Here is a 13013-nt window from a genome sequence, read left to right as displayed (position 1 = left end):
AAATGCAATTTAATAATTAAATTTTTGTTTTTATTTATTTATTTCAGGTTTCGAGTTAGTGGGTGCTTGAAAAGCAGCTGCAGCAGAGATGTGGCTCCAATTTAACTTGGACAACAAGATGCAGTTCACCGAGGATGGGTCGCAGTGAGTACTTAGAACTTTAAATACTAGTCGTTTTGGAATTTAAACACGAGTTTAACAATTCCCATTATTTCCATTATTTTTACATATACTGGATAAAACTTCAAGATGATTAGTTTTTTTTTTTTTTGTCCAAAAGGAGAATTCAAATTTTAATTGAAATATAATATATAGAATATTTTATTCTATATTGATTAGTGTATAACATCTGAATGTAAGACTTCTCTTAACAGTGTTAACTTGGATAGTAGCGCAAAACAGAACAGGATCTGCTGATCCAAAATATAAATACTTTATGGGGTCTAAGGTTTCTCGATCACTTCAAACTCACCTCAAACTTCTGACTGAAATTTTAATACCCTCTGCAATGGTATTATGATTGAGCATATTGTTGATGTTGCTAAAGTCAACTTATTGACAATTTATGGAAATGCATTGTAATGCATTTCTCTCCACTCTTCTTAAATTGAAAACAGCTTTGTTAAACACTATAATACACAATACATACTCATGACTTTATAAGCTACATATTTATAAATTAATGTGTTTAACGACTTTTCAACAATAAAATTAGCTTTAATAACCGTTCAGCCAATCAGCGATGAGTCAGAAGGGAACAAAGGGAACGGGCATTCACCCATCGGTACCTCCCAGATAAATGACACTTGGACGTAATATAATCCTCAAAAGATGTTTATTGATACCATGCCAACCCGCGGTTAAGAAATAATACCTGGTCTTGGCAATTCGAACAAAATATTACAACTAATTTATTATATTATAAGAGTTTGCTGTAAACTTTATATTATCTTTATTGGCAGGCACGGCATCTCGACAAGAATTGCAAACTAAATGAAAAATTAAAAGTTGCAATTGTCTGGTGTTAACGTAATTTATTTTTGTATTACTGCTATTGACGTACTTGAGGAAAGTTCATTAGTTTCGTTTTGTAACCGCAAAATTGTCAATAAAAAAATACCCTGTAGGCATCAAAAGCGCAACACTTTTGCTTACACAACTTAATAAAAGTAGCACCAAAAAATCAGCAAATACTTAATTAAATAACGTTAAAAAAACCAGAGTTTACATAATTAAAATGAAACTGGATTAAATATTTATAAAAAAGATACATCATAAGAAATAAATATTTGAAACAGTCCCATCCGTTCATACCCTGTTAATTGCATATGGGGGCATTACAGCAAGAAAACGGCAATAGAAAAAGTTCAACTAATTAGCGCAAGTGACTTTTGAACGTTGTCGTCGCAAGTTTATTTTTATTTTTTTTTTTCAATTGAACAGCGACATGAAGCGTAAAATGTACTGCAGCAACAGACAGAACAATGTTGAAAGAATTTAACATACAGCAGAGTAATAACAATAATAAAAAACAATTAGCACACTTTTCTAGCCGAGCAAACCAGTTTTCATTTCGAGGGCAAAAGACGATTTCTGTATTTCATTCGGATACAAACAAATATGTAGATCGTAACTAACTACACATAATATAGTATGAGTCTCCATCATTATCGCTCTCAAGCAGAAGCACACGAACGTATCAAATACAGCCGTGCTTGAAAAAATATGATACTGTACACGGAATTTTTTAAAAACTTTTTGAATGGTCATTTTAATTTTTTTCGTGGGCACAAAAAAAGCGTTTATTATGAATTAATAAACTTTTTTGAGTTTTTATTTTGTTTTTTTTAGAAATATATAAGTATACCTATACAAATATATTTTAATGGCGCTCCATTGTGTAAAAAGATTTATTTTAAATGTTGTTGTTGCACTCTATATGAAGTTCAACATTGTACAACGTCGTCTTCAAACTTGATTTTATATTACTTTTTAATATGAATATATTTTTCAATATATTGTAATGTTTTCCGTTTTTACAAAACATATTATTTTGATCTCAAGTGTACAGAGTGTTCGCTGTCTTTAATCTTTTTGAATTGAAAGAAATCTCGGCGCGACTTGGAGGCTCTGGGCTTTTGTGCCGGCGTCAGTTTTTCAGTTTGAAAACGAATGCGACGCGGTCAAGACAAAGAATTCGATTTTCAATAAATCGAAAGTGCATACAAACTAAATAAAGAAAATTTTTGAAAATAATTTTTGTAATCTTTTTTGTTGTGTGTGCAGAGAAGTGTGGCAAAGCAAGAGAAAGAAAAATTTAATTAAAAAACGGAAAATAAATGGCAAAAAGGTGATAATACATAGTGATGTGTTTTGTTCTCTCTAACGTGGTCTATTGAAAAGCCCCTCTCTTTCTCTCTCTAATTTGCAATCGTCTTTTTCTCTTTGTGAGAAGGGCTTTCCGTAAATGTATATGCAAGGTTTCTTATCAGAAACGCGCTGATTAGCTTTGATAGCAGATAGAGTGCTAAATTTCCCTCTCTTTTGCGCTCTCGAGCTCATATTCTCATTCGCAAACAGCTGTTGGAAGTAACAGCAACAACAAAAATTAAGAACAAAGCTCGAAAGCCAGACGGAAAAAAATAAATTTTAAATGAATTGTTGAAAAATATTTAAAAAAAAAACCCAAATTCTATAGATAACAACTATAAATTGAAAATCGAGTACAAGCCAATCCAAGCCAATCAAAAATGGGGAAAGATCGACTTCCTGAGCTTTTACAGGTAAGAGAAGCGACAATACGAATGTTCTAAGAATGTGGGCGGCGATTGCAGGGGGTGTGAATGTGGTGTGAACGAGGCAACTGCTACCTACTAATTAGTTTAAAGCACAGTGATTAAAAGTAATTTGAAATCTAAACAAACCACATTTCAAAATAAACTTATGTGACTAGTTTTTTTCCTCATCTGAAAAAGGTAAACATACAAAAAAAATAACCTTTTTGTTTTTTCTTCATATTACAATACACCAATTGGTCACCACATTTTCATAACTAGTCCTTTTGGGATTCTTTCGCAACTTAATTCTTACGAATCTCTAAAGACTTAAAATAAATTTCAAAGAATCACTGTTCTGTTGTCTCCTTCACAATTTGCTCGATTTCTCACAGTTCTATTGGCGCTTTGGCACTGTTTCGCCTTGATAGCCCAAGGGGTTTGGTGGGGGGGCGCGCTTGGGTGTTTATCAGATCGCCCAGAGATAAGGGCGATACTGGAGCTACACATCACACTGAATGGGCTGCCCGTCGCCCGTGCAAAGTTTCAGCACTAACTGAATTTCAGCACCATAGTCATTTTTATTGTTCATTTACACCGCGCCAGATTGTAAGCACACCAAACGTAAATACTCAACCAAAGTTGGTAGTTTCTATTTGATTTTTCTCAGTTTTTCGCTGCAGCTCGCTAAGATCGCATGGACCTATTTAACTTATTTTTTTTTTAATACATATTCTTTGCCAGCGCTCGCTAAGCACGAACTCAAACTCAAATTCGTCATCCAACGGTTCATTGCTTTTAAACGTGTACAATGGTACCACGGAGTTCCTGACCAACAACACCGGTGGTAACAACAGCTACAGTGCCATTAGCCAAAACTGCAACAATAATAATACAAAAAGTGTCGAATCCAATAATCGGTTAAGCTCGAAAATGTCGCAGCTTGGCTCGAATGTGGATGAAATACTCAATCCGGTGAGTTGAAGACAAGGATTTGTTATTTAATTTTTTGAAAATAACTACAGTTCAAAGTTTTGTTCAAATTTGTGACATTTGTCTAACAGGATCTTAAAGATAGTGCGCAAACTTATATGTAGATATCTACAAGATATATTTTATTTCTAACCCTAACAATGTCCAGTTAACTAGTAAAACTTTCTCTCTGTTCACTTTAAACAGAGAGCGGGAAATAAAGAGAAGTGTTTTCTTTTTGTATATGAATCAGCTGTATTACTCAATCGCTACCGGCGTCGCACAAAAACTCGTGATAAGTGTAAAAAAAAATAACCTTTTTTTTATCAACCGTATTTGATGTGATAACGAGAGGATTGAAGAGAGGAGGTTATAGAAAAGTCCCGCCCTCTTTTTTATGGGGTCTCTTAACTCTCTGTTAATGTAAACAAATATTTTGCACCTATCAACTGGTAGAAAGTTTTCTAAAATTAAAAATGTAAAAAGCTTTACAAATAAAATTCCATTTTAGTTAATTTTAATTTTTTTGATTTTTTTTCGCTCGAACTTTACTAAACCCTTTTCAGTACACAGAGATACGACAACAACTCGCACAGATTGCCGCCAATTTGGAGACGATGAGCAGAATGTCCCAAACCGTGAATCTGCGAACGTTCAACGGTGAGTCTTAGGATTGGTAATATTATCGAATAAAGAATACATATTTATAAAAATAATCCCCAGAAAACGAGATGGATGAGCTTCACAGCAAGAACCTGAGGATAGGCAATCAGCTGATGACGCGATTCAAGGACTTCAAGTCGAATCTACCAGTGGAGAACGATTACAGCTTGGAGGCAAGAATAAAAAGGACCCTCTTTTACGGACTGCACCAGACTTTCATTAATCTCTGGCATAAAAACGAACTATTTCTGCAAAACTACGAGGCAAAAGTCAAAAAGAATTTGAGACTGCACACAAAAATCAGTGAGTATATGGAAAAAGGGGGAATGTGGATGAACTAAACAAAAAATTATACGTATATAGATGTAAAATGTGCATTTAATAGTAAAGCTGTTAACTAAAAAAAAAATTTGGAATCGAAAAGTGGTAAAAAAGTGAATTAAGTGAATGTCAAGTTGCGAAGTAAATTTAGTTCAATACTTCGCGGTATTGTGAGGAAACTCGTTTTGAGAAAGAAATAATTTATTTTTTTGTATTTTTTTTTCAGTTAATTCAGAAGCCAGCGAACAAGAAATAGAGTTACTCATCGAGAACAAGACAACCAAACTCTTTGTGGATAATGTAAGCATGGAAGTCATTGCAAAACAAAAAATATAGCATTGAATAATTCTATGTTTGAAGCAACGACATGAGTACGTATACGTTATATACGCTATATGTTACGCTTAAACAAAATATTGTATAGGAGGAACGCAGTTTGGGATACATTTTCTTAAGCCATTGAAAGCTTAAAAATAATGTCGCCGTTTGTGGTCTGCATTTTATATACAGAAACCACAGTCATTGTGATTCAATAACTTCAATTACTGAAATACATATGTATGTTATTTTGGTTTAAATTGCAGTATCTACAGGAGACGGAGAAGGAGCGGCAGACGCTCCGCGAGATGATGGAGCGGTTTAACGAGCTTCGTCGCTTGGAAAAGTCCATCGAGGAGGTTCACGCTCTGTTTATGCGCATCCAAACATTAGTGATGGAGCAGAGCGAGGTGATCCAGCGGGTGGAGTTCCACGCCCAGCAGGCTACCATCCACGTGGACAAAGGTGCTGACGAGCTGGACCAGGCCGAACAGCACCAAAAAAAGGCACGGAAGGTAAGGAAAAATTCGGAATGCGGTACCAGTTAACCTGAATACATCTTATTCCCTTTTTCATTGGCAGAAAAAAATAATGCTCGTCTTGATACTTGCAGCCATTTTAATAGTATTACTTCTTGTTGGTTATTATTTGTGATGCGTAAGACATTTTTTTTTTTTTTTGTTAAGCTGTAGTCTAAAAAAAATAAACTTTATAACAGAAATAATATTCCCTTTGTTCCACAACTTTTTTCATTTGAAAAAAAGGTAAGCCAAAAACATATTATTGGGAATATGTTAAAAAACATTTAATATACCATTATAATAATCATATGCATTTCCTAATATATGTATTAATGTTTTTTTACTCCCTTTACTTACCATCAAAATTCACACGATCTAGCTGCAGTCTTACACACACATTTACAAATGCAAAAAAGTTGCTTGCACATTTCTATGTATGTGAGTACAAAATTCCTGGTTCCGGAAAGAAAACTGCAGGCTTCAACGAATAAAAAACCGCAGATACCGAGCCAAACTCAAAACACTCACGAAAACAAAATTTTTTGCTTAACAAGTATTCGGTTTTTAACACTTTTTACAATATAGAATAAGTGAAATTCAATTTATTTAACTTTTCCCGGCACTTAGCTACACGTGCTTGTGTTGATGCACCGATGCTCGCGAAGGAAAGAGGAAGAGGAATTTCGCAATTCCACGAATAGCGGTAAAAAGTTTAACAGATCTCGATAGAATTTTTTATAGGACGGAGTGGGTCTAATTGAGAATTAAATTTAAAGAATACTCTGTCAAATTTCGTATAACATTTTTTTTTAAAGTTTTGGAAAGAAGCTTATTAACTGAACATTAACCGAAGATAAAAAGTTGGAAAATATAATTGAAAAACTGTAAGGATTTAGAAGGTCATTAAAAAAATCTGTCAAGTTTCTGTTGATGTTAGTTCTCATGTTGTAAAACATGACTAATGTGGTTTATGTCTTTACTTAATTTACTGTTAGGGTTACAATTGCTCACATTTGATTTAATTTTAAACTCTTCCTTGCCAGCGACGCTTAAAATTCTATTTCAGTACAATTTACTAACTATGAAGTCCGAAATTTTTGCCAAACAATCTTTTGCCCCAGAAAACAATAGCCAAGTGCGCCTGGATTATGGCTGGGCAGTCAGCACTAAGCATTGACGAAACAAAATAACAGCGAGCGCCTTGCGCCTAACAGCACGCAGCTCACTGTTAACGGCACTCTGTTAGGAACATCAACATCCCTGGCGTCTTGATTTTAACTTTTTTTTATAAAGCCATTGCACCGATTTTCCATGTCCGATTTCTAGGTGAGTGTCCTCCGGAGCTCAGTGAAGCGTCCAGGACTCTTTCGGATTTGCGGGAGGACTCACCGGACGCCCGCTCCGGCGGCAATTACAAACGATAAAAGAGTCCGGCGAGCGCCATTTTTCTCCCTTTTCCCGGAAGACTACGCAGTTTAATTGACATTGCCAATTGCAATCCTGCATAGGCGACGAGCGGATGTGGACTGGCCAACATGGAGGACCCGTGCAAACCGCCCCCGCCCGCCGTTTCCGTCGAGGAGCCGTTGCCCAATGGAAAGAGTGGAGTGCACTTTAAGATCCATCTACCCGAGGAAGAACTTCTCGGCTCAGTTACCACCCACAACTGCCCCGGAACGCGGGCCAGTGCTCGGGTCATTCAGAAAATGAAGCAGGACCAGACGCGTCCTATGACACCGCCGCCCAGCGAGCGGGAGCCGAGCAAGAAGGACGAGAAGGCCGCTCAAAAGACGCCCAGCCAGCTGAGGACGGGCAGCGGGAAGACCACCTGGACAAACGTGGAGCGCAACTGCTTCTTTGACGCGCTCAACGAGTTTGGCAAGGACTTCGAGGCGGTGGCCAACTGCATCAACGCCAAGCTGAAGCGGCGCAACGCGAGCAGCGATTATAGCTTCAAGACCAAGGATCAGGCGCGCCAGCACTACTACCAGACCTACCACAAGATCTGCAAATATGTGCGCTACTCGGAGGGTAAGAACCTTTCTAATCTTTACTTTTCTTAGAATTTTTCTATGGGTTTTCTATTAAAATCATTTATGTATAGCAATTTTATCACATTGTGACCCTTTATCCAATTTATCCAATCATTTTTTGATTTTCAGAACTCAAAAAGCTTGCTCAGGAGCTGTACACGTTGATTAACTACGGCGAGATGCGCCGCAAGCTGCAGTTTCTCACGGAGAAACACTTCATGAAGCTGAAGCAGCTGGTTTACCAGGGACAGATCACTGTGCGCTGCAAGGGCAAAAATATCCGGATCAAAACGCCGTCTTGCAAGGCGCTCCGGCGCCTCAATCAACTAGATGGTAAACACTCTTTCCTTAAGACCACGTGCTTCCGAATACCCCTTGTGTAACGTTTGCCCGCCAACAGATTCCCTCGAGGACATCCGGCTGCCCAGCAAGGTGGAAGTGCTGGTGACGCCCGCCAACATGGAGGCCTTCGGTCGAGTGCAGTCATTGGCCCAGAATCCGCGCAGCAGGATCATTGTTCCGCTGCACAAGAAGCTGATCGGCTTCATTAAGACGTTCGAGTACAAATGGCGGAGTGCCAATCAGCGTCTGCACGAGGAGAAGACCGCATTCTTCCTCGGCAGCCTGGGCCCCGCTGCGTCCGCCACCAGCGCCTCGGTGAACAACAATGAGCCGGAGACTCTGCAGCCGGCGGCTCCGTCGCTGGATCCCTCGCTGTGCTTTCAGCCCAGGCCGGGAGTGGCAATCCATCGACCGCTGCTCAGCATCACCGCCTATTTAAGCAGCGTCAACATCTGCCTGACCGCCTACGAGGAGCGCCTGGGCTTCAAGGTGCGCAGCGAAACGCTGGGCAGCTTGCCAGGCATTGCAGCGGCGGCCGGCAAGAGACCCAGGACGGAAAGTGGCTCCGAGAAGCGTTCGCCGGAGGCCAAAAAGCCCAAGTCTGGTGCCAGTCCACCGCTGGAGAAGAGCTTGGACGACGTTCCTTTGGAGGGAAACCTACTAAAGCTGGAGAACAGCAGCGGCGACGAGCTGGGCGACGAGATTCAGGAGTTTCTCGGCGACATTGTGGAGGCCACTGCTGAATCGCAGGCAGCCGCGACTACGGCTTCATCTGAGGCCCTAGCTCGGGCTGCTGTGCCCGAAACTCCCGCTGATCCTGTTCTTGTCCCGCCGGCTCCACCAGTCGGCATTGAGCCGCCTGCTCCATCGGCAACTGCTGCTGCTACTCCTGCGGCTGGTTCCCTGGTGGCTCCCCCGGCAGCTCGCTCCAAGCGCAAGGAAGCCAAGGAGGCGGCAGCAGCGGCGCAGGCTCGAAACTTTAAGCCGCTGCTGAGCGATGAGATCCTCAAGCGGATCCGCAAGGGCTGGACGGAGGCCAATGCTGCGGACATAACCATAGGCGATCTGTACGTGGTCTTCGGCCAAGACTCCAAGCTCGAGCTCGAGTACTACTGGTGCGAGATGGAAAATGCGACGGGCCTGGCGGCCGAAGCCAGCTCGGCGGTTTCCACCCAAGTCCAAGCCGGCACTACCTCCTCCTCCGCCGCCTCAGCTAGCTCTTCCTCCGCCCCCAGCGCTTTCGCAATCAATCCGAGCACCTCGCTGCCCTACAACCCCAACGACTGTGATAGCGTTGAACGCGTCAAGGCTGTCGCCAGCTCGTCGGTGAGCAACAGGCTGAAGCACCTGCTCCTGGTGGCCAATCTCAGCGAGCGCGTGCGCAAGCGCCAGTGCACCTGCGGCCACACCTGCGACCGCAAGCGGGACCTGGTCAGCAAGGCGCAGCAGCTGGCGGAGGCGGCGGCTGCCGGCGGAGTGAGCGTGATGGACGGCAGCTTCCGGACCCCGATGCTCCCGGTGCGGCGGCCTATAGCCAACATCATAGACCCCGTGAGACAGCTTTCAGCGGTGAGTGCGACCAGACATATGCCTCGTGAGTGATTTGCAACGCTGTTCCCCTTTTCCAGCTCACGCGGCAGAAGATCAGTCGCCAGGTACTCGTGCAGCGTCGACTCCTGCACCCCGCCTCAATGGGGGGTCGTCCATACGATCCGTTGAGCGCGCGGCAGCTCCACAGCGGCCTCTTCGAGCCAATCGAGGTGCTCGGCGGCACCAGCTCTGGTTCCAGTGGCGTCGGCACCTCCGACTCCGTATCCGACCCAAATGCGAGTGGAGCCTCGCAGGGCCAGCAACAGGAGCACCAGCAGGCAGTGCAGTTCCTCGACGAGGCATCCGCCCAGGGCGGCGGTCGGGACATGCCGAACTTGGACTTTTGTGTGGCTACCAGCAGCAGCGGAGTGAGCAGTTCCCTGGCCGAGGCTGTCCAGGACGAGAGCACAAGTAGGCATATATAGAAATCTAAGATTTACCAGCATTGCTGATGAGCAAGCCCTGACGTTTTCCTGTTTTTTTTTTTCTCAACTAAATACCATATTTTTCCTGGCAGCACAAAACTTCTTCCACGGCAGCGTAAGCCCGATGCACTTGCTCAGAGACTCAACTTCCAATGCACGCTGGCTGGAGGAAAACATCAACGACTTCTCGCTGACCTCGCTGCTGGGGCATCTGGACGAGATCGACGCAACCAGGGATATACTGGTAAGCCCTCTATTTCCAAAGCATTTCAAATCGATGTGACTGTTTCTCCATTCCGAAGGACCCCTCGTCGAGTATGTCGGTAATCAGCGAGAGCAGCGTGGACTTCCGTCACAAATTCCAGGAGATCGCCGCCCTGCTGCAGCAGCAGGAAAAGGATTAGCAATGGTAACTGCTGGAACTCAGACGTGCTTGCATCGTCTTTGTCCGCAATTCCGCGCCCTGAGCAACGAGAGGAATAGAACCCATGTGTGCCTCCAAGTCTCCTGTCCTAGGTTTTTTCACTAACTGATATTATTCATCCCACATGTTGAATGAACTAGCATCTATGTTTTACACCACTCCTTGTGATCTATTCTCATTTTATGTCTGCCAAGTATTAGCAAGCACTCACATTGTCTTAACATATATATTTATTTATACATTATTTTTATGTATCATGCTATAGAGCCACTCTCTCAGCGTCCTTCTTTGTCTTCTCGCTCGCACACTTGTTCCACACTCCTCTAATTGGTTTATAGCACGTAAGATCGGTTCAGCATATGTAGTTCTCTAGCATTTAACACCAACCTTCCATTTGTGTAGAGATTACCCCCTGTCCGCGAACCCAAGTTTCCCAAAAACAAAACTCAAAGGCTCCATAAGTCTGGAATTGTTTTCCCTGCCACATCCCGCTCCTTGTTAACCTTAGATATTTAATGCGTAATTTAGGCGAGAGCAACAACACAACCTTTAATACTAGTTGTAACAATAACAGTTGAAACTTGTTATGGAAAGGCAAATATCGAAAATAAAAGCGAACATAAACTTAACTTCTGTGGAATATATAAGCATAAGTACCGATAACTATTTTCTAGTTCTACAAGTGAGTGCTGAATTGAAAATGGATTCGAGTTCTAAGTGCTACCTATTTTATTCCTTGTCTTTGTATTTTCCCTTAGTCCTTAATATCCACAATGTTTACGTAGAACTGATTGTCAGAAGAAAAAACTGTTTTTCGAAAGTTCAAGAGTGGTCTGACCTCTAAAAATGTATTTGGTTTTCGCTGTACATACTTTCTTGATTTGAACTGATAATCCATTCATGCCTCTCTCCTTTACGGCCTGTTAGTGCGACTGCAGGTGGATGCTAAGGGACACCTTCCGCTTAAAGGATTTCCCGCACTTGCCGCAGTCGAACAGCCGCTCGCTGCTGTGGACCAGCATATGGCGGTTCAGCTCAGACCTGCTGCCAAAGCTCCGCTTCTGGCACACGGCACAGTGGTGCGGCTTCTCCTGGCTGTGGCACCTCTTGTGGGCGATCAAGTTGCTCGAGTAGCGGAAGCTCCTGCCGCAGACGTCGCAGCCGTGCGGCCTCTCGCCCGTGTGCGTGAGCATGTGCTTCTTGTACCCGGACTTCTGGGTCAGTCCCTTGCCACAGATGCTGCACTCGAAGGGCTTGCTGCCGCTGTGAATCAGCAGGTGGGTGCGGAGAGAAGACGCATGGCGAAAGACCTTGGCGCAGGTGGGACACCTGTTAGGGTTGTTCACGTCGTGCAGCGTCGCGTGGCCCTTAAGGGCGTTGCGCGTCTTGAAAGACTCGTCGCACACCTTGCAAGCGAAGGGCGTCGCAGTGCCGTGGAGCTGCATGTGGTATTTGAACGAGTTGTTGGTGCTAAGTTGCTTGCCGCAGATCTGCATCAAAGAAGTGCTTATCGTTTAAGTCCTTAAATTGTTTGCACTCGATCTAGATACCTGACACTGCAGAGAGACGTTAGAAGCTTTCCTTGGCCTGCTCCTGCTGGCCAAGGGTTTCTGTGTCGCCCACGACTGATCTGGTTTCTTCAACATATCGTAGAGTTCATTGCATTCCTCAATGTTGGCAGCTGTGTTTTGTGGACTGCTTCCCATGCAATCGTAGGACGGGCCATGGAGCTTTATGTGATACTCAAACGTTTGTTTGCAGCTCATTTGCTTTTGGCAAATCTGCAAAAAGGATACATATCGTTATGAAACGCTTTTCTTTCGATGCGAGCAAGCCCACCAGACACCGCAGCGAAGGATTAAGAGCTTTTCCAAGCCTGCACTTGCTGGCCGCAAGTGCCTGTGTCACTAGTTCTTCTTTTTCTACAATTTGTGCTGAATTCTTCGCGACCTTGTAGGGATATTCCATATCCGCGAATTGTTCATCGGTTTCAAGTTCAAAATGCAGCCCTCCCTCCTGTAGATCCAGCTCTACCGGCTGACTCTTTTCTTCGGTCAAGGCTTTCAGATTTAGGTGCTTTTCGACTTGCGGGCTTGGGTCTACTGAATTTGTCGGATCCTGGTGGAAAGCGTTTATTGTTTCCTGGTCATCAAGCACAAGTATAAAATCATTTGTGGCATTGTTAGTCCTTTTGGAACGGCCACACCCCAGATGACTTTGCCTTAGATTCCTGTCCATCCAAAGGACCTTTCTCTTAAATTGCAGAGAGAGCCGCAAGCCGACCACGCAGTGGGGGCAAATGTGGTGCGGCAGAAATAGTTCTGTCTCCAGGATCTGCAGTCCGCTGCAATAGCTCAAAATCTTGGCCAGAGTTGTGGGCTTACCGGCAATCAAGCCATAAAGCGGTTTGAAAAGCGGCAAACAAAGGGGCGATAAGTTGTTGCAAACGCGGCAGAAGACATCCTTTGGAGAGGGAGGCTGTGGAATGGAGCCCGGCTGCTCCAACGACATTGCCTCCATGCTGACATTTACACTTTAGTGGCAGCTAAGAAAATAAATCTTTAATGCGCGTCCTGCCTTGCACCTCCCGTTATCGATTGCCGATTGCCGATATACCGAAAAACCCGTCA

The 13013-nt window shown here is 43.2% G+C and overlaps 3 protein-coding genes across 4 annotated transcripts; 2 read left to right on the top strand and 1 right to left on the bottom strand.

Moving 5' to 3' along the window:
- Positions 1 to 2160: 2160 nt before the first annotated feature.
- LOC108097389 (syntaxin-4) lies at positions 2161 to 5752 on the top strand. 2 transcript variants are annotated; one of them, XM_017199645.2, is made up of 8 exons: positions 2161 to 2350; positions 2699 to 2783; positions 3519 to 3749; positions 4313 to 4406; positions 4470 to 4712; positions 4957 to 5030; positions 5315 to 5563; positions 5631 to 5752. In XM_017199645.2, the coding sequence occupies exons 2-8, from the start codon at positions 2751 to 2753 to the stop codon at positions 5700 to 5702; spliced, it is 996 nt and encodes a 331-aa protein (XP_017055134.1). In that variant the 5' UTR covers positions 2161 to 2350; positions 2699 to 2750; the 3' UTR covers positions 5703 to 5752. The 2 variants fall into 2 exon arrangements, with proteins under 2 accessions (XP_017055134.1, XP_017055137.1); XM_017199648.2 differs by lacking the exons at positions 2161 to 2350; positions 2699 to 2783 and adding an exon at positions 3375 to 3398.
- A 1040-nt stretch (positions 5753 to 6792) lies between these two features.
- On the top strand, positions 6793 to 11012 carry LOC108097190 (protein cramped). The gene is made up of 7 exons (XM_017199334.2): positions 6793 to 6895; positions 7078 to 7600; positions 7732 to 7935; positions 8003 to 9513; positions 9573 to 9945; positions 10052 to 10203; positions 10262 to 11012. Exons 2-7 carry the CDS (start codon positions 7105 to 7107, stop codon positions 10361 to 10363), a joined length of 2838 nt encoding a protein of 945 aa, XP_017054823.1. The 5' UTR covers positions 6793 to 6895; positions 7078 to 7104; the 3' UTR covers positions 10364 to 11012.
- A 205-nt stretch (positions 11013 to 11217) lies between these two features.
- Positions 11218 to 13001, bottom strand: LOC108097193 (zinc finger protein 26). Its single transcript, XM_017199339.1, has 3 exons — positions 12223 to 13001; positions 11934 to 12164; positions 11218 to 11873 (listed from the first exon to the last, which is right to left on the bottom strand). The coding sequence occupies exons 1-3, from the start codon at positions 12901 to 12903 to the stop codon at positions 11307 to 11309; spliced, it is 1479 nt and encodes a 492-aa protein (XP_017054828.1). The 5' UTR covers positions 12904 to 13001; the 3' UTR covers positions 11218 to 11306.
- Between the last annotated feature and the right edge of the window lie 12 nt (positions 13002 to 13013).

The sequence above is a fragment of the Drosophila ficusphila genome, unplaced genomic scaffold (assembly GCF_018152265.1).
Source record: "Drosophila ficusphila isolate 14025-0441.05 unplaced genomic scaffold, ASM1815226v1 contig_198, whole genome shotgun sequence".
Classification (NCBI taxonomy): Eukaryota; Metazoa; Arthropoda; class Insecta; order Diptera; family Drosophilidae; genus Drosophila; species Drosophila ficusphila.
Note: the sequence above shows the minus strand (reverse complement) of the source record. Positions and strands in the feature narration are given on the sequence as shown.

What these genes read in the sequence shown, in the direction of transcription:
- LOC108097389 (XM_017199645.2), top strand. Translation starts at nt 2,751, where the DNA reads ATGGGGAAAGATCGACTTCCTGAGCTTTTACAG. An exon ending in TGGATGAAATACTCAATCCG is followed by an intron (nt 3,750 to 4,312) that starts GTGAGTTGAAGA and finishes AACCCTTTTCAG; the next exon opens with TACACAGAGATACGACAACA. An exon ending in CCAAACTCTTTGTGGATAAT is followed by an intron (nt 5,031 to 5,314) that starts GTAAGCATGGAA and finishes TTTAAATTGCAG; the next exon opens with TATCTACAGGAGACGGAGAA.
- LOC108097190 (XM_017199334.2), top strand. Translation starts at nt 7,105, where the DNA reads ATGGAGGACCCGTGCAAACCGCCCCCGCCCGCCGTTTCCGTCGAGGAG. An exon ending in GCGCCTCAATCAACTAGATG is followed by an intron (nt 7,936 to 8,002) that starts GTAAACACTCTT and finishes GCCCGCCAACAG; the next exon opens with ATTCCCTCGAGGACATCCGG. An exon ending in CCGTGAGACAGCTTTCAGCG is followed by an intron (nt 9,514 to 9,572) that starts GTGAGTGCGACC and finishes CCCCTTTTCCAG; the next exon opens with CTCACGCGGCAGAAGATCAG.
- LOC108097193 (XM_017199339.1), bottom strand. Translation starts at nt 12,903, where the DNA reads ATGGAGGCAATGTCGTTGGAGCAGCCGGGCTCCATTCCACAGCCTCCC. An exon ending in ATCCTTCGCTGCGGTGTCTG is followed by an intron (nt 12,165 to 12,222) that starts GTGGGCTTGCTC and finishes TCCTTTTTGCAG; the next exon opens with ATTTGCCAAAAGCAAATGAG. An exon ending in ACGTCTCTCTGCAGTGTCAG is followed by an intron (nt 11,874 to 11,933) that starts GTATCTAGATCG and finishes TCTTTGATGCAG; the next exon opens with ATCTGCGGCAAGCAACTTAG.